At 55.8% G+C, this 17,814-nt stretch overlaps 1 protein-coding gene across 6 annotated transcripts in view; it reads right to left on the bottom strand.

Moving 5' to 3' along the window:
- The window catches only part of PRDM15 (PR/SET domain 15), a 50,391-nt gene that overhangs the window by 8,822 nt on the left and 23,755 nt on the right, over positions 1-17,814 (bottom strand). For all 6 annotated transcript variants that reach the window (XM_081138620.1, XM_081138621.1, XM_081138618.1 and 3 more), the window contains exons 8-19: positions 16,092-16,316; positions 14,547-14,676; positions 13,249-13,430; positions 13,036-13,130; positions 12,539-12,626; positions 8,720-8,887; positions 6,462-6,556; positions 5,143-5,274; positions 3,976-4,110; positions 3,010-3,173; positions 2,057-2,136; positions 1,591-1,710 (exon numbers count right to left, since the gene is read on the bottom strand). In XM_081138620.1, coding sequence (XP_080994746.1) covers positions 1,591-1,710; positions 2,057-2,136; positions 3,010-3,173; positions 3,976-4,110; positions 5,143-5,274; positions 6,462-6,556; positions 8,720-8,887; positions 12,539-12,626; positions 13,036-13,130; positions 13,249-13,430; positions 14,547-14,676; positions 16,092-16,316 — 1,614 coding nt within the window. The remainder of the gene's footprint in view (positions 1-1,590; positions 1,711-2,056; positions 2,137-3,009; positions 3,174-3,975; positions 4,111-5,142; positions 5,275-6,461; positions 6,557-8,719; positions 8,888-12,538; positions 12,627-13,035; positions 13,131-13,248; positions 13,431-14,546; positions 14,677-16,091; positions 16,317-17,814) is intronic.

Below are 17,814 nucleotides of genomic sequence, written 5' to 3'. Positions count from 1 at the left end.
TGGTTAGCCCAGGACAGCACTGCAGCAGCCTTGCCTTTCAGGTCATGCTTGCGCCGGGACGCACTCCTGGGCACATTCTGGCCACACACCCCAGGACCCTTGGCTGTTGGCCACTTCTGTTGGCTCTACCGTTTGACGCTGTCTCAACTGCAGGCACAGCCTGACTACAGCACTGCTTTCAACAGTGCACACTGCTCATGGCCTGTATTTGTTCATTAGAGACACTCAAGCTCCTACCACAGCCCCACACTGTTCTAGGTGCCAGAGGCCAAGCAGAGAGTCAACCAAGGTCCCCAGCCTCTCGGCGGAGGGGCAGACAAGCAAAGGCCAAGTGTCCCATGACAATGGACAAAGAGAAACGTGACAAAGCAGAAGGGGTGGCAGGAGGGGAGGCGGCCAGGACGCTGGCTCATTGCAGGGGGCCTCAGGGGAAGCATCTGAAAAAGTGACCTGGACACAAGGGTGGGGCCCAGAGCTACTTGGGGGAACAGCATTCCTGGTGGGGGAACAGCCAGTGCAGAGGCCCTGAGGCCACTGTAATTAATTCCTCAGTGTTTTAAACTATCCCGTCACAGTGCACCAGTGAACACATCTTCACATAAACACATCCTGAACTGCAGATAAACAGATACTTCTAGCTGCAGCTAACTTCCCAAATGCCCACGCCAACTGTACACATTTACACTCCCACCCACACTCCGCCAGAGTGCCTGCCTCCTCCCCTCACAGCACGGCTGCTCCCCAGACTGCCTGGCACAGCGGCATCTTGGCTTTGACCCTTCTTGGGACGGTCACTGCAGGGCCAGCACTCAGTGGATAAATGAACAGAAGGCAGCTGGCCTTTACTGTTCCGCCCCATCCAGCACCTCTCCCGTGCATCTAAAAATGCACTTAATCTAAATCGCAAAAATAACACATGGTCATAAAAAACAACAACAAAAACCACAGAAAATGCTCAGAAGTAGAGAGACAACAAAGTCGGCCCCCATTCTGACCTCCCTGTCCCAGCCAGTGTTGGTGACACTCACGGTTTCCTTTCCAGTTTAAAAAAAATGTATCTGAGAACAGTTTTGAAATGCACACGACTGCCACACAGTGGACGTTTTAGGGTGACATTTTAAGGCTCCCTGCTGTGACTGTGATGCCGTCTGCATCGCCTTTACAACCTACTTAGGAGAAAATAGATACTGTTTTAAATGCTCAGAATTCCCAAACCGGGAATGGATCCCTTTTTCTGCCTCTGACGGCCTGGCGCTCCTCACGCAGGCCACAGGGCTGTCTCACCCGGATTTGTCCTGAGCATTCCAAGGTGCGTGATGCGTTTTTGAACAAGGTGTTTTCCTGTTATCCTCGGCTACTACTGCTGTACATGGAACCCCCGGGTGTGGCGCTGGCCCCCCGCTGCTGGGTTACGGGACTCTCATTACTTCCAACAGCCTCTCACTGGAAGTCCCGGTCAGATCTCGACGCCTGCGGTGACCCCCTTCCCTTCGATGTGCCAGTTCTCACGCACCCTCGGAGCTCCTCGGCTGGTGGCACGCCTGTGACCCAGGGGTCTGCTCGTGGCCGGGCGCCCCACCCCGCACGTACCTTTCCCGCACTCGGCGCACAGGTACTCCCGGATGTTGTCATGCACACGCATGTGCTCCTTGAGCATGTCCTTCCTGGCAAAGGACTTCCCACACTGCTCACAGGCATGGCTCTTCACACCTAACAAACAAACACATCCAAGTTTCAAGCCTGTGCGGTCCACATCCCTGGTTAAGGCACAAAGGCAGTAACTGGGAGGGATGCTGTTCCCCACGGCGGGAGGCACGGAGCCATCCCTTCCTCCACCTCTTCAGAACCTTCCTTTGGGCTCTGCAAGGAGGAGGTCCCGAGGACCTGAAGGGGGCGATGAGGCAGGGCGAGGCCATGCTGGGAGCAGACAGGGTGGACAGAAGTGGGGACAGAAGAATGCATCGAGGGGGACGATGCAGACCGCTCTGCGCAGGAGCCCTGAGAGAGCCGGTCCACCCTGCTCAGCTTGGGGCCTGCGTCCTGACAGAACACCTGCCTGTGTGGATGAGTTTGTGCCGCTCCAAGTTCCCGATGCTGTTGAAGATCCGCCCGCAGATCTCGCAGGGATGAATGTACCTGAAATCAGACAGGAGCCTCAGGGTGGCCCCACACCCTCGGGGGCCATCTGCAGCAGGTACACCTTTCCTAAGCACCGTGAGACCAAAAGGTGAGACCACAAATGTACAACGGAGATGACAAAAGACACAAAGATTTTAGGGCTGTCATGATCTTAACGTGTCTCTCCACTCAAATCCATGCTTAAGCCCTGACCCCCAGTTCCCCAGAATGTGACTATATTTGGAGACTGGCTCTCAACAAGTGATTAAGTTAAAATGTGGTCACTGGAGTAGTGTCTTTATAAATTATAAGGGGAAATTAGGACACAGAGACTTGGGTAGAGAGATGACCATGTGAAGACACAGGGAGAAGACAGCCGTCGACAAGCCGAGGAGAGGAGCCTGGAGCAGATTCTCTCTAGCAGCCTGAGGGAACCAGCCCTGCAACACCTTGATCTCGGACCTCAGGCATCCAGCACTGAGACAGCACATTTCTGTTGCTGAAGCCGCCCACGCCGTTGCGCTCTGCACAGCGGCCCAAGCTGGTCACTGCAGCATCGGGCCACTGTAGCCTCTAACCATCCACTCGCTCGCTCAGGCTCAGAGCACTGATTCCGGCCACGGCCAGATGGGGGGCTGACCTTCAGGGACCCTGACCACTGGGGGAAGGGCTTTGGAGGCTCTGCGGGCCTGTATGCGGCTGCTCATGCTGAGTCCCGGCAGGGGCCACACGGGCCGGGGCAGGGCTGGGGAGGACAGGATAAACGCGTGTGCGAGGTACTTCCCCAGGACCCAGCCAGGGCTCACAGAGCAGAGGGACCCGCCAACCTGGGCATCGCCTCCCTACACCTGCCTCAGGCACCACCCCGCAGCCCCAGCCCGGGAGCCTCACTTCTGCACGTTGGGGTCGGGCAGGTTCTCCCGGTGGATGACCATGTGGGCGTGGTAGGTGGCCTTCAGGGCGAAGCGCCGGTTACAGGTGCTGCAGCCGTAGCCCTTCTCCTTGTGCACCTCCATGATGTGCTTCAGGTACTCCTTCCCGCGGCCGAAGGTGAGCTGCGGACAGGCGCAGGGCTCACCACACGCACAGCCCGGCCTCTGCGGCGGGCACGCACTGCCTCCCACCAACGCGCAGGGGCGCTGGAGAGAGCCCGTCACCCGGCAGGTGAGGAGGACACTCCCAGGGGCCGGGCCAGCACTGGGCGACACTGCAGCAGGTGTGTGTGTGTGTGTGTGAGAGACAACTGTGAGACGTGGGCCCCAGCTCCTCCTCCCCAGGCCAGCCAGGCCCTGCCCCCAGCTCCTCTCTGCCCACCTGACCTCCGCTGGAGGGCCCTGAAAGGAGCACAGCCAGCTGTGGGGACGGGCACATGGGCCGCTGCTCACAGAACACAGGCACCTGCAGGGTGAACCGTGCTCTCTCAGGCAGTGGAGCCCAGTGCAGGGGCCACCTCTTGTACAGAAGGCTGCCGAAATGGAGCCCGGGGCCCTCGAGAACAGAACCACCCCCTCTGAGCATGTCCAAGGGCCACTGGCCTGAGAGGAGGAGCAGAGGGGAGAGGAGAACCCTTGTGCAGCCAACCTCCAAGGAGCCAGATCCAACCCGGCTAGCCACATAGCTGTGTGCAGACCAGTCAGAGACTGGTTCCCAGACGGTGGTCCAGGTGACAGCAGTGAGGCCATGCACCATCCCTAAGAACCCAAGTGACATGGGGCAGCCAGCAGGACACCTGTGACACTGCCCGGCCCATGCAGGTGGGGCCCCCACCTGGGACCCGGCCCACCGAGCCTGAGCCTGTCGGGTCTGCAGCCCTGTGGTCCGAGCTTCCTTTCCTGACACTCCCTGCTGTCAAGTTACCTGACACCTTTTGCAGCTGTACTTGTGAGGCTCCGAGTCTGCACTCTCGTCGGAATTATCATCGTTTTCTTCTGAGGAGATGCCGATCTTACCAATGAACTCTTCCCTTTGGTGGTCATCCATCAGCGCGATGTCCTGGAAAAGTCAAAGTCCGACTCCTAACGCCTGGCAAAGCGTTAATGGATTGTTTATCCACAGCAGCAGGGAGGCTCACCCACAGAGAAGGCGGCGCCTCCCCAGGGGTGGGAAGTCCTACTGAGCTCCCATCTGTTGCAACCTTTGTGGGCCCAATGCAGACGCTCTCCCTGGGGTGACCTGCACACACTCCACTTCCCTGATGGTAAACCCATCAGGCCCATTCAGGTAATCCTGCAACGCCCAGCACCGACGCCCACTGAGGGCTGGGGGCAGGGAACTGCGAACTCCCTGCCATGGAGCACTCAGACCTGCCAGGTCCTTCTTATCTGTTGGGTCTAATTTAATGCTCATGGAAACCCACTTTCTGTGGCAGGACTCAGAGAAAAATGTGGAGGCTCAGAAGGGTGACAGGACTAGCACCCGCAGGTCCTGGCTTGGACGTGGCAGGGTCCCAGTGAGGTCTAAGCTCTTCTCCCCTGAGACTCTTTGCCCCCCCTTGGGCCCTTCCTTCCACCCCAACTTGTTCCATGTGGCTCTGCACCTGCATTGGGAGCCTCCCACATTCTCATGTCTCACCCCCCACTTTCTCTCCTACCTGCCCAGCAAAACCCCAACCTATGCCTGGGGCTGGGAACTGCCCCCAAACAGTCACTGAGCTGCAGGCAGACGGGTGTCTAAGGTGTGTGCTCCCAGCTTCACTTGGGGCCTCAGCACGACCTGTCATGTCTGTTTTCCCTGGATCGGCACTTCTCCTACCCCTTAATCATGACCCCCAGTCCTCACTGCCCACCCCCAACTCCGGTCAACTCCTCACTTTCCTCAAAGGTAGGGAGAAGGGAAGCAGGCGCCACCATCCCGTCCACCGGGGGGAGGATTTTAATGGGAGCCCTGCAGGGGCTGCACGAGACCAGCAGTCTCAAGGGCTCATCTGAAAGAGGCGCTGCGGCCAAGCTGACAAGTGTCAGGACATTGGCCTGAGGGCCCACCACGCCCACGAGAGCTCCCGGGAAAGGGGATGCTGGCCGGCACCTTGAAGTGGACGTGGATGTGGTCCCTGAGCACGTCCACGCGGAAGAACTTGCGGCCGCAGATCTCGCAGGTGTACTTCTTATCGCCGTGGGTGAGCAGGTGCTTGTTCATGTTGCTCCGGCAGGAGAACACCTGCGGGCCGAGAGGCGGGTGTGAGGCCCTTCCACAAGTGGGCCTTCGCGGGGTAAACCACAGCCAAACAAACGGTTTCCGTTTCCTCTTGAAAAGGTCCAACACTCTGGGAATATGGCCACAGGCGGCAGGCTGGGCCAGGTTACCACTAGCTGCCCGCCTGCGGCCACCGCTCCCCACTGTCCCAACCTGGCAGCTGCAGAGGGTCCGTGGTTCCAGGGCCCTGGCACTGGGTGGCTCCCGTGGATGGCACGTGGCTGAGACTCAGCAACTGTGCCCATGCACAGGCTGGTGGTTACGTCCCTCACACCGCCTGCTTGCAGTGGCGCAGAGCCCCCTTGGGAGCCCCTCTGGGAACTCCCTGCAGCAGGTGCTCTGCACACCGAGACGGATATGAATTCTAGTTCTGGGCACACCGCTGACCTCTGCACATTCTCGAATTGTGGGAGCTGAGTCTGAGGAGAGCACAAGACCACAGAGCTCATTCACAGAGAACACCACCTTTCTGTGGCACCTTGCGTGGCCTGGACAGCAGTGCCAGGACAGGCTCCAGCTTAGTGCTGACATGGGCCTGCACTGCCGGTCAGTGCCCGGGGACTCCTCTGATGGGCACCAGATTTCTGGACAGTTAAGGTCCAGCTTATCTGCTAAGGAGTCGGCCTCTCTGCTGGCCTCCATCAGATGCAGCCTAGACGGATCTGCTCACAAAGGTGACGTCACACTTAGCTCACTCAGGGACTATGCCACAGAACATCCGTGGCCATGGGGTTGTTGGTGCTGTCACTCAAAAATGCCACAGCACCAAGGGACAGAATTAAGCCCTCAGGACCTCCTGCTTCCCTGGCATGCTCACTCTGGTCTCTGCCACAAGGACACCTGTGAGACACTAACGAGGAGAATGTGAGAGTGTGAGCACCAGGAGCACACAGGTGGAAATAGTGGCAAAAAGGAAAAAGGCTCTGAAAGAGAAAACACTTCTTTCTAAGCTCATTCACTGGAGACCCGGCTCGACAGCAAAAGATCAAAATGACAAGGGTATGAATGAGTGGACACTGCAGCTTGAGACAACCCAAGTGTCCATTTACTCCCTGAACTTCCCCCCGGATGCTCAGTGGGTAGAGCTCTGAGACTTAACTTCGGGAAATGGTGAGCTTTGTATCTGGACTACAGGGCAGTGTGAGCGTTACCTTGCCACACACGGGGCATCCCGAAGGCTCCTTCTTGTAGCGGACCAGGCTCTCCCCGCTGGGCTCCAGGTCTTCTCTCTTCACCCGCCTGACTCCTGAAATGCCCCCCCGCCCAAGCGAGAGAGTAAATACGTGAGATCAGTCAGTTCTGCTGCAGCCCAGTGCCATTTCGGAGGATGGGAGACAGCTGCCCACAGTGTGGGGACAAGTGAACGGGTGGGTGGCATCGCTTGGCTGTGACGTGGGCATCAGCGCTAACTGCGGCTCCTACACAGGCGCCCGGGGAGAGGAGAGACTGCACACGCCCACGGGGTGCAGGACTTGGTTCTGCATCTGAAACATGTGGACATATGAGGGTGGCAAGTGTTTCCCATTTCACAATGTGTAAGAGTTATAATGAACTACCATAGGGAAGGTGTCTGTACCCAGTCGAAGGTTCAGGATTCTCCTGGGCAGCTCTAAGCAGGCAGGATTTTTATTAAAAAGAAGCTAACCTTCATCCTTCAAATTAAATAAATTGAATCAGGATCAGTGTACAAAGTCAGATGGTAATAAAATCTTATACTTTTCAGGCATAACTGTTCATAACTGAGATCGAAACAGACTTTTACAAGTTTGTGGGAAATAGGTTATCTTTGAACAAGAGAAACAAATTCACTTCTCATGGCCTCTTTTTCTATGTGGCTGGCCGGTCTGGGTCATTCCCTCCTAACGTGGTGAGTGCGGCGCCGGACATGAGAACGCCTGAAAACACGCGTCTGCAAAGGCTGCCGGGCACGCGGCGCGCCGGGCCAGAGCGGCACTCACGCTACGCGCCAGCCCGAAGGGGAAGCCACGGAACGGCCGCAGCAGCAGCAGTTTATCCCGGCAGAAAACGATGAGCTACAATGTCACTTGTAAAAGAAGGTTGTAAATACAACCTGGGTACCGGTACCTGTCAATCAGAAAACACCTGACTTCTAGCTGTGCCGAGGGTGGCGGCCTAGGGAGTCAGGCAGGACGGTCATCCCCACCACACGGGAGGAAACTGAGGCACCTAGCACACCCGAGGCCACCCAGTCACCGAGTTTGGCTTCCGAGTCCTAAGTGCACCACCCAACAAACCACAGAGGAAACAGTGGTGGGCCTCACGAGACCACACGCAGAAGGGCCGGGGGAAGGAGCAGGGTGGACGAACCGACTCCCGTCTGGGTAAGAAAGGCGTGGGACGCGCGCACGCTCCTGTGGCAGTCGGGCTCTACACACAACTGAGGTTTGCTGAGGTTTTTCCCACCAAGCACATACAGCAGGTCCTCAAATAATGTCATTTCATCACAACGTGGACGAGATGCTGAAGGACCTTAACTCCTGTTTACACCAATTAGCCTGTAGTAAAACTGGTCCTGTTATATGTCGTTTTACTGAAGTCGCAGAACCCACTGACGATGTTAACTGAGGACTTAACTGTACTTCATTTGCAATTCTTTAGAAAATGATTTTTTCAAACTTTTATAAAAAGATGCTTTGCTCAGTGAGGGCTGGTCAGCAAGAGGCAGAGTCTTAGGGTAAAAGTCAGGGCTGCCATCGCTAAATGCTCCCTTTGAAGGTATGTCTGAGTGGGCTCTTCAAGGGAGTCTCCCGGGGGGTCAGGATACACCAGGTGCTTCTCTGCTTAGTGCTCACCCTTCCCATTCGGGGTCTGCCCTGCCGGGACCCCCATACTTTGTTCCCAGTTCCACTGTATTCCCTCATCTCACCCGTAACGGGCCCCACTGAAGTCCATTGGGCTCTGGCACCTGACCTCTCAGAGACCCCCACATGGACAGGCAGCCCCTGTGCCCCAGGCCCACTACAAATGACCAAGGCATCGGGGTCCCCTCAGGATACAGAGAGGAGCCAGGGGACATCAGTCAGGGCCCCCCCGGACAGCCTCTGCCAGGAACATTCTGCTCCACACACGTGGCGGAAAGCTTACCCCCTGCACGGTTTCAGACAGTTTTTTCCTACTTTCTATCACGTGGAAAGCATTTTCTCATAATATTAAAAAACTTTGAAAAAACATTTTAAATGACTGCATAGCATTGAATCCTACAGAGAGCTGGTTTCCTTAAATCTTTCCCTCCTGAGCGCGTAGTACATTCCCAACTGTTCCCAATAACACCCGACACTACGGATCCTGTCCCAACTGCCTGAGATGAATTCCCACGGCACGCAGCCAGCTGGGCCAGCCCCCCGGGCCAGCCCCCCCCCCCACCCCGCCCGGCCGCAGGTGTGCGCACCTTCCAGGTGGCGCCTCTGGTGGTCCAGCATGACGTCCTTGCGGTAGAACATCTTGCTGCAGACCTCGCAGGCGAACTTCTTGTCCCCGTGCTTCTTCTTGTGCTTGGACAGGTTGCTGTTGGTGGAAAAGAACCTGAGGCACATCTCACACTGGAATGTCTTGTCGTCTGTCCGGAAAGCAAGCAGACAGGGAAACGGCATCGGACGCGGGCTCCACGGTGCAGCCACGGGAAGGGGCCAAGGGGAAGGGAGGCGACGCCTGAGGACCGCACGGCCAGGAAGCCGCGTCACCTGTGCTGCTGCAGCTTCGGCCCGAGCACAGGCTGGAGCGGCTGGTTCTCATGTGAAAAGCAGACACTGAACTCACCTCCTTTCACCAGGGAGCCTCGCCCTGCCATCCTCCACGTCCCGTTCCCCCACGGCACTCAATGTGCCTCGCAAGGAACCGCGGTGCTCCCCCAGGAACTCCGGCAGTCCTGCTCTCTCTGTCCCACTCACTCTCCCTCCAGGTGCCAAGGACGTCCCTCGGCTCTCCTGGCGGCATGCTCTAGGTGAGCACACGCAGCGGGACCACTGGGCACCTGCATGGCACTGGCACCTCTCCAGATGCCTGTCCTTGCCCAACCCACCTGGACTCTCCCCTTGGTTCAGGGATCTCGGGGCCTTATACCCAGCACAAGCCCCCAGCACTCTCTCAGTGTTGTTCTCTGCTCTGCCCCTCACCCCCCTCCCCTGCCCCGCAGTACCTTCCCCGATCCAAGGGCCTGTCACCTGCACAAGCCACAGAAGGCAGCCCTCACTGCCCACGGCCCTCCTGGAGCACCAATCCCAGAACTCAGTCTACTGGATGCCCAGAACTGCCCCACCCCAGGTTCCCTGTGCAAGTGGGCATGACAGTGTGGGTCACAGGGTGCATCCCCTCCAGAGCAAGGGCCTCAGGACACACAGTGTCATCCTCATTTCTGGGGCCTGGGCTCCAGCCCACAGACCTGCACCTGGAGTCAGTAAGTGTTTGGCAAGCACACAAATCCCTGAGGCCACAGACAAACCACAGAAACCTGCTGTTTTCTACAGTGAATCTGGTGGGGTTCTCACTGTGCCACACATGGAGCCCAAGTGTGTCCAAGGAACCCCACCCACATCCCAGGGCTCAGACTGGGCACTGGCAACACATGGGCCAGGTCATTCTCTGTGGGGGCCAACCTGGGTGCTGTGATGTTCTGCAACACTCTGGCCCCCAAAACACAGCCAATGTGACAACCAAAATGTCCCTGGGAGGGGGTGCTCAGGCCACCGAAGTTCTCAGGTGACCCCGATATGCATCCCAGGTGCATCTACACGAAGCCCTGTATACAGGTGCATTTACACGAACCCCCGTATACACGTTTACATGTACACAGTACGTGTGCTTAGTATGCAAAACATGTTCACGCATATTGTAGTGACGACGTAATATTCCACCCAGTCCATTTATCACAATTTACTTCATTATTTTTGATACTGTAGATAATTTAGTGATCCTTAGTAATGTAGCTTTTCCCCCCCTTTCTGCTAAATTCCCTTAGCACGGGTTCACAGGAATGGGACCACCAGACCTGGGGCATCTGCCATCTGCTTGGCGAAGGCCATGCTGTCCCATCAGATCACAAAGACCCTGCCCACCCTGGGTCACTAAACGTCCAGGTGAGTCTCCCTCCTGAGCAGGTGCCTCACCAGCCCCGGGCCTGACGGCCTGGAAGGCGCAGTGTGCCCGTGAGCTTTGGCTTTCTCTCTCACGAGTCCCTCCAGCATATGGTGAGAAATCACTTGTACTACTCTTGGCTCGAATGTGGCCTCCGCCCAGTGGAAGCAGAGCTGGGGCAGAGCTGTCAGGGGCCAGTCCCCGATGCAGCGTGGCTTCTCCTGGGTGGCATCCACAGTCACCGGCATGGGAGGCGGGCGGGCTGTGTTTTGCTTGAGCGCCTGGACGTGAACCTGTGCTGTTCACTAGTACCGAGTGATTGTCAAGGCAGTACAGGGACCACTCAGACGAGTTACACCACCACCTGCCACACCCAGGACAGGTCCTGCTGAGCAAAAGCTTGAGAAAAGCCCATCGGACAACACATTGCCAAGCTTTTCCCTCACATCAGACAAATTCTTGGTTTAATGGTCTACGGAAGACACACATTTTCTTAATGTGAAAAAAAAATACAACAGTATGCAAACACCGCATTATGCAAACGAGCTCCGTTTCCAGGCTTATCTTTTGTTTTCCATCCTTTGAAAGGAGAGCATCTTAGGGAAAGAGAAAGTGCATTTCAGCCACTGCTGTTACTTCTCTATGATGAAGGAAAGGTCTGCTTTGTCAGAACTTTGATGTGTAGCAACTGCGGCTTTGACTTCTGGTACTTTCTGTTTCACCTGTGTCCAGAACGACAGGTAAAGAGGGCAACTCCTCTTCCTGAACTCTAGTCACTCACCAAACACCCGACAGGACAAGGTGCCACTCTTGCTGTGATACCCTGGCAGCCCTACCCCCATCCCTGCGCTCATGCAGATCTGGGAGTGGCCACATGGTGCACTGTCCGAATCGGACAGCAACCCAGGCTACGGCTTGCTGGCTGCTCCTGCAGCGATGGAGGCCGCTGGGTGCATTTGCCCCAGATCTGGGGCAACACCTGGGTGCAGGGCTCAGAACACAGGTGGTGCAGCACACCAGCAGTTTGTCTGAGGCCACTTAATGCCACAGACATGGATGCTGCAGAGCATAGCTGGAGCTCAAGTGAAACAAGACTTGCCTGCCACCTGGAAAAGCCTGCACGGGAGCAAGGTGCCATGGACGAGAGACAAGCCATAGTTCCAGACAGGACCCTCAAACAGGACAAACAAACAAATGAACCAAGCAAGGGTCACAGCAGGTGCTGCCGGGCAGGTGCTGGCTGCGACGGAGTGCCGTGGAGACTTAGCTAATGCTGGTTAAGGTTCCCCGGAGACCCACCTTACCGAGAACCAGCACAGAGATACAAGTGACGCACACACAGGGGTCCACGGGGCGGGGTTCAGTATCAAAGGCTAACCTGGTAGGTCTCTAAGCCGACTGCCACTGGTCCCCCCCTCTCCCGGGTGTGCTAGGGTTCCTGGAGAGAGGGAGAATGCAAGTCACCCACGGTGCACAGGGAGAGAGCAGCGGGGGCAGGATGGGGCCTTCTCCCCGCCTGGGCTCCTATGCCACTGCCTCCCTGCGGTCCACGAGGATTTCCGTATCACTGTGCTTGCCAGCTGCCAACTCATCCAGAGACAGTGCCCAGCACGCTCGCCCCGACCCAGGGAGGCCCCCTCGGCACAGGCTTGTGGCACCACAAGGAAAACAAGGTTCGATGTCACTTCTGGAGACCGGCAGACAGAAGCGGGCTCAGGTAACTTGGCCTGGGCCCAGTGGCGCTGCGCCCTTCCTGGATGCCGGCAGCTCCGTGAGCAAGGGAGGCCAATGGCTACGGAAGCCCCTTCCAACAACTGCGGGTCAGTGGCTCCTGCAGGCACTACCCCCCCCCATTTCTCACTCGGTCCTAGCACAAATCCGACTCTGCCGCTCAGCACACTTAGCAAGGGTGACGTGTGGGGTCTCCAGGGCGGGGCATGTGCAATAGGAAGTGAGAGCACAAGGTCCCTTAGGCCTGGAAGTTTCACCTGTGTCTTTAGACTAGTTAATGACCGTGACTGCTCGGGAGCAAAACGGGCGGTTGGAAGTGTTACAGGTGCAGTTACGGTTACGCCCCCTTCCTCCCCTACACGCCCCATCCCGCCACCTGGGCACCGCGGCTGCAGGCCTCGCTCACCTGTCCTGCAGTTGTGGAACTCCAGCGCGCTCTCGATGCGGAAGGTCTTCTCGCAGGTGCCGCACCGGTACCTGTACTCACCGTCCACCTGGCGGGGGCGGCACGTCAGTGAGAAAAGCAGCCCGAGGAGGTTCGGGCAGAACGGGCTCCCTGACGGAACGTTCTGGCAGCTTCAACGTGTGTGGTCTAGGACGGGCCTCTACTACTCATCTCCCGCTCGGCTTAGGAACAGAAAGGATTTTCCCTCTTCCTGCCCAACTGCCCCAGAAAGAGCGGCCCACACTCAATACCTGCGCAGCCCACGCGGCACCTGCTTCCCCCAACGCCTCCGGGCCGCCCGTCCACGCCCAGCCGGGCCACCTAGATGCGTCCAGAGCCACGCAGCTCGGCCACTCTGGCGCTCTCCTCTCTCCTGACTCTACCTTCTCTCCCCATCCTGGCTGTCAGGTCGATGGCTGCTCCTCCATAACCCGGGAGAGAACCGCGGCTGCACCCACCTCGTTCCTGCTGTGCTTGTAGGACACGTGCTGCTTCAGGCTCTCCTTGCGGCTGAACAGCTTCGCGCACTCCTCACACTTGAACAGCTTGTCACCTGAGGAACCAAAGATAAACAGCTGATCCTCGGCTGCAGGCTCGACCCGAGACATGCACGGCCGGGGCAGCGGGCTCCCAGGCCTGCGGGCGTCGGTGCCGCGCGGGCCGGGCCTCACCGTGCGAGCGCACGTGCCGGCTCAGGTTGCTGCTGTTCTGGAAGACCTTGCTGCAGGTGCCGCACTGGTACACCCGCCGGTGCTCCCCCAGCTGCCGGACCAGCTTCCTCCGGATGCCGTGGCGGGTCGAGAGAATCAGGCTCCTCTTGAGGGTGATGCTGCTGCTCGGGTGATGGGGGAACCTGCCCAGGGAGACAAGCAAGCGGTAAGAAGGTGGGAGCCTGGCTCCCTGGGGCAAGAGTTCACGGTTACAGTCGCCTTGGAAAGAGTCCTTCCGAATAATCCCAGCTCGATGGGAGAAAGGAGGGGACAAGCTCAGGCATTACCCAGCATCAGGGGCATCCAGGTGAGGCACCTGGAACATGTGATGCCACAGGAAGCGTATGCACCAGCCACACATCTTACTGCATTTAACTCTGGCCGCCAGGAAGCTTCAAGCTCAGTTTGTGCCCCAACCAGAGAGGCTTTGTCTGTGCCGCCTTCCTCAGTGGTCTGGCCTCTACTGGTTTATTTTTTCCCTGAACCTGATTTTTAAAATTTCTTCTGCCTGTTAAGTGTACTTCTGACTGTTTCCATGGAAACCCTCTGGGCACTAAGATGGGTTGTAAATAAATAAACAGGCAACACCACTCCTGACATGACTTTGGTTTCAGTACTTCCACAGGTTTCCGGACCGCGAAGGACCCAGCACATTTCGACAGCAGTAAGAGGAACTCCAAAGAGCTGGAGAGAAGAAACTGCCACCAGCTTATTCGACCTCAGGCAAAAATTTCCCAATAAAAATAAAATACAAATATTTTCCTTGTGCACTGAAAGGAAAAGTGCAACACAAAGTGAAGTGTTAAATTTACAGAAACTCAAATACAACACTGCTTTCCCACAGCAGCGCTACTCATAATAGCCAAGCCACGCGCCCCGAAGCGGGAATGTGTGGAGAGAATGCGGCCCACGCTACGACGGAGCATTGCTCAGCCTTAAAAGGGAAGGACGCTGACACCTGCTACAATATGCACGTGAATGTATTTAAAACCACTGAACTCTACTCTTAAAAATGATTAAGATGGCAAATTTTATGTTATTTCTATTTTGCCACCAAAAAAACATTTTTTAAACTGTTTTCACAGTGGATGCACCATTAAACTCCTGGGTCCATGTTCCTGCTGCTTCCCAAGCTCGTCTGTTTCCACCAGGAGAAACAAACCCCCCTCTCCTCAGGCCTTCCCACTGGGAGGTGCCCTCCCTCCCAATGAACTCGCTGCCACCGCGCTTCCCGTCTCGAGTGCTGTGGCAGGACTCACTTTGGCACTGAAGTGGTGTCGCTGGTGGTGGTGGCCAGTTTCCCCAAAACCAGCTCCATGATGTGCTCGTCCGGTGCTGAGGTCACGGGCTCGTCTGGCGGCACCTCAGTGATGATCTCTGCTACTTGCTCTGTGCAGAAGGAATGGGACAGGCCACGTCATCACCAGGGCAGGGGACAGAACCCACCCAACCCAGACGACACACCCAAAGGGACCACGGCCAGGCCAAGGCTATAGGCACACATTACAAGATTTACACAAGTAAAAAGAAAAGAAAGAAAAACTAGCAATATTTTACAATTCACGTATTTACCTGTATATATAGAAAAACAAAATGATATTCTTAAGTAAACACTGGAGTTATAAACTGTGGTTCTTTTCTAAAACCACAGCAGTCAAAGCACTATTTCAATCCCTGTTCGTACCCACCAAAACCAAGACATTTTGATATACAGCAGGATCTTAAAATTTATTAAGTTACTCATGAAAGAGATTCAGGAATATTAATTTTATAATTAGACAAGCCACCCTGAGTATGTTCAAGAGCAGACAACGGTTCTGCACAAGAGTCATATACAAAATAATCACAGTAATCGGGACCCAGGCCCGAACCTCTGGACAAATGAAATAGGGAAGATCACACACAAAAATCTGCACCGGTCCTACCACTCTGCCTCCTACGCATCTTCGTAGCGCAACTAAGATTAGTAAGACAATCACTGAACAGGCTCCTGCCCCTGCGCTGGCCCCCCGCCTGTTTAGAGAAGGGGAGATGCCCAGAGAAGTCTGAACCCCTCCGGCCTTGCCAGGTCCACACAGCACAGACGGCCAGCACCGGGGCAGCACAGGGCAAAGCGGAGACTATTCCGTGAAGGCTGTTCCTCTAATTCTCTTTTTCAATGATCAGAAAGAATTTCTTTCTCATTCTCACAAAAGGAATCCTGGGATGTAACAGTAGCAGAAGAAAACTGCCCAGTGGTCAGTGACAAAGGTAGTGAAGGGACCCGTGAGGCACCGGAGAAGGTGGGTCAAAGGTCCCTCCAAACTCAACTGTGGATGTCGACACGGAGAATGAGCTTCAGCAGCTGGGGAAAAAGCTACATGTCCACCTGCAGTGACGGAGGAGTGGACGCCGGGGTGCCCGGCCACAAAGAGGGGTTGCCAAAACCCAACGTGGACCAGTCACCATACCTGCCATGTGCGAGACACGGCACAGGAGTGCCATTCACACGGACTCCCAGGATGGGCAAGACTGACCCACGAGAGACGGGGGAAAGTGGTGGGAGATGAAATGCTCTGTCTTGATCGGGCGCTGCTGACATAGGTGGACCCACCTGTCTGAGTTCACACCCTGCACACTCTCGCAGTGCAAATGGTATCACAGGTAAATAGTAATCCAAAGAGCAAATTTACAGAAAAAGAGAAGGGCTTAGGTTCCAACTCCATGTGGGCTCTCAGGGCTGAGTTTCGATGCACCAACGCAGGTGACAGGTGACAGGTGATGTGGCCTCGGGTCCCTCCCAGTCTCCCAGGACCAGCTCTCACCTGCGGGCTCCTTGCCTTCAATGATGACCAGCGGCTGCTCTGGTTTCGAGGCTTTGGGTTTTCTCCCTCTTCGAGGCTTTTTCTTCTGCTCTTTGGCAGTACCGATGCTCTTGGGAACTGCGGGAGGCTCCCCCCGGGACCCGTCAGGTTCCTTCTCTGGAGCCCCGTCCTGCTGGCTGGCCGGGGGAAGGCTTTTGGTTTGTTCCAAGTGACCCAGCAGATGCTCTGCAGGAGAGAGAGGCACATGCACAGGGGCAGAGGGAGCCCGTCAGCGTCCGCTCCCACCCCCGCTGCTTGTCTCCTCTGTTTTCAATTTTATTTGCTAATAGTGTGGCCTCTGCATAGGTAAACAAATTGTATTTCCACTGCTTTTGAAAATAAAGCATTCTCGATGCATCAAACACAATTAGTATTTCAAAGAGTCAATTAGGTGATAAAAGCAGGGCAGGTCCACCACACACAGTTCTATATAAACTAAAAGCCTGTGCGTACACGTATGTGCAAAGAGAACAGGGAAGGATATATGAAAACACGAAAGTGGTTCTCTCTAGATTGTAACATTCCAGGCAGCTTTCATCTTCTTCTTTAAGCTTATTTGTATTTTCTAATTTTTCCACAACAAAACATAACACAATTACTTAAAAATGTAACCTCTATGAGGAAAAGAAAAATATTCAATTTGTGATAAACAAACTGTCTTTAAAAACACTGCATTAAAGCAAAAAAAATAAAAACTGTGCTTTATTTTCAACTGAAGCCTCAGAAACCTCCCAAGACAAGAAAACTGGACGAGAGTGGCCAAGCTTCCGAATGAAGGTGAGCCTGGCTCAGACCAGCTGGACCACAGGCCACCAGCAGGAGGGAGGAAGGGCCAATGGAAGGATGGGGACCCGCGCACTCCGATGACAGGAGGCACCTGTGCGCACTGAGGGACGAGGAATGGCCCTTCCTATTGCACATCTCCACTGGTCCGACTCGGCGCTGTGTGTGAGTGGCTGCTGTGCCTGCACTTGTCCCACAATTAGGGACACTGCGCTGCGTGAGTGCCCCTCAAGGAGCGAGTGAGGGGAAGAAAATGACAAAGCAAACACGATGTTCCACGGCACGTACCACAGGGAGGGTCTGTGGTTCGGTCGCACAGCAGAACGAGCCAACAACGAGCCCACCTGGCCGAGAACACCTGGGAGGTCTAGATAATCCCAGCCCCACACTGGAATACACTGCTCAGCTCGAGCATAAGAGAACAGACCTCGTGATGCCAGGTACAGAGGGACTTCAAGCCAAAGCGGGAAAGCATGAGCTGAGGGAGGCGCTGGGGGGCCTGTGTCACATGCACGCAGGTCTGGAGCTGCTCGCATGAACCCGGGGAGCGGCCGGACGGCCACGCCTTTTGCTGTCCAACAGGGATGGTGTGCACGTGGGGCCCAAATCACAGGGAGCTCAACAAAACCTAACGCGCCCTGGGCGGTGTGGCTCAGTCGGTTGGAGGGTCGTCCAATACACCAAAAGGTCGCGGGTTTGATTCCCACCAGGCTGCTGGTGAGATCCCCGGTGAGGGTGCGTGCAGGAGGCAGCTCATCTATTTTCTCTCTCACATCTGTTTCTCTCTCTCTCCTTCTTCCTCCCTCCCTCTCTCTCTTCCCTCCCTTCTCTCTCTTCCTCCTCTAGCTGTAAAAGCAATTAGAAATGTGTCCTCGGGTGAGCATTAAAAAATAATAAAATT

This window comes from Miniopterus schreibersii, assembly GCF_964146895.1.
Source record: "Miniopterus schreibersii genome assembly, chromosome: 5".
Classification (NCBI taxonomy): domain Eukaryota; kingdom Metazoa; phylum Chordata; class Mammalia; order Chiroptera; family Miniopteridae; genus Miniopterus; species Miniopterus schreibersii.
This window is presented reverse-complemented; position numbering and strand designations above follow the sequence as displayed.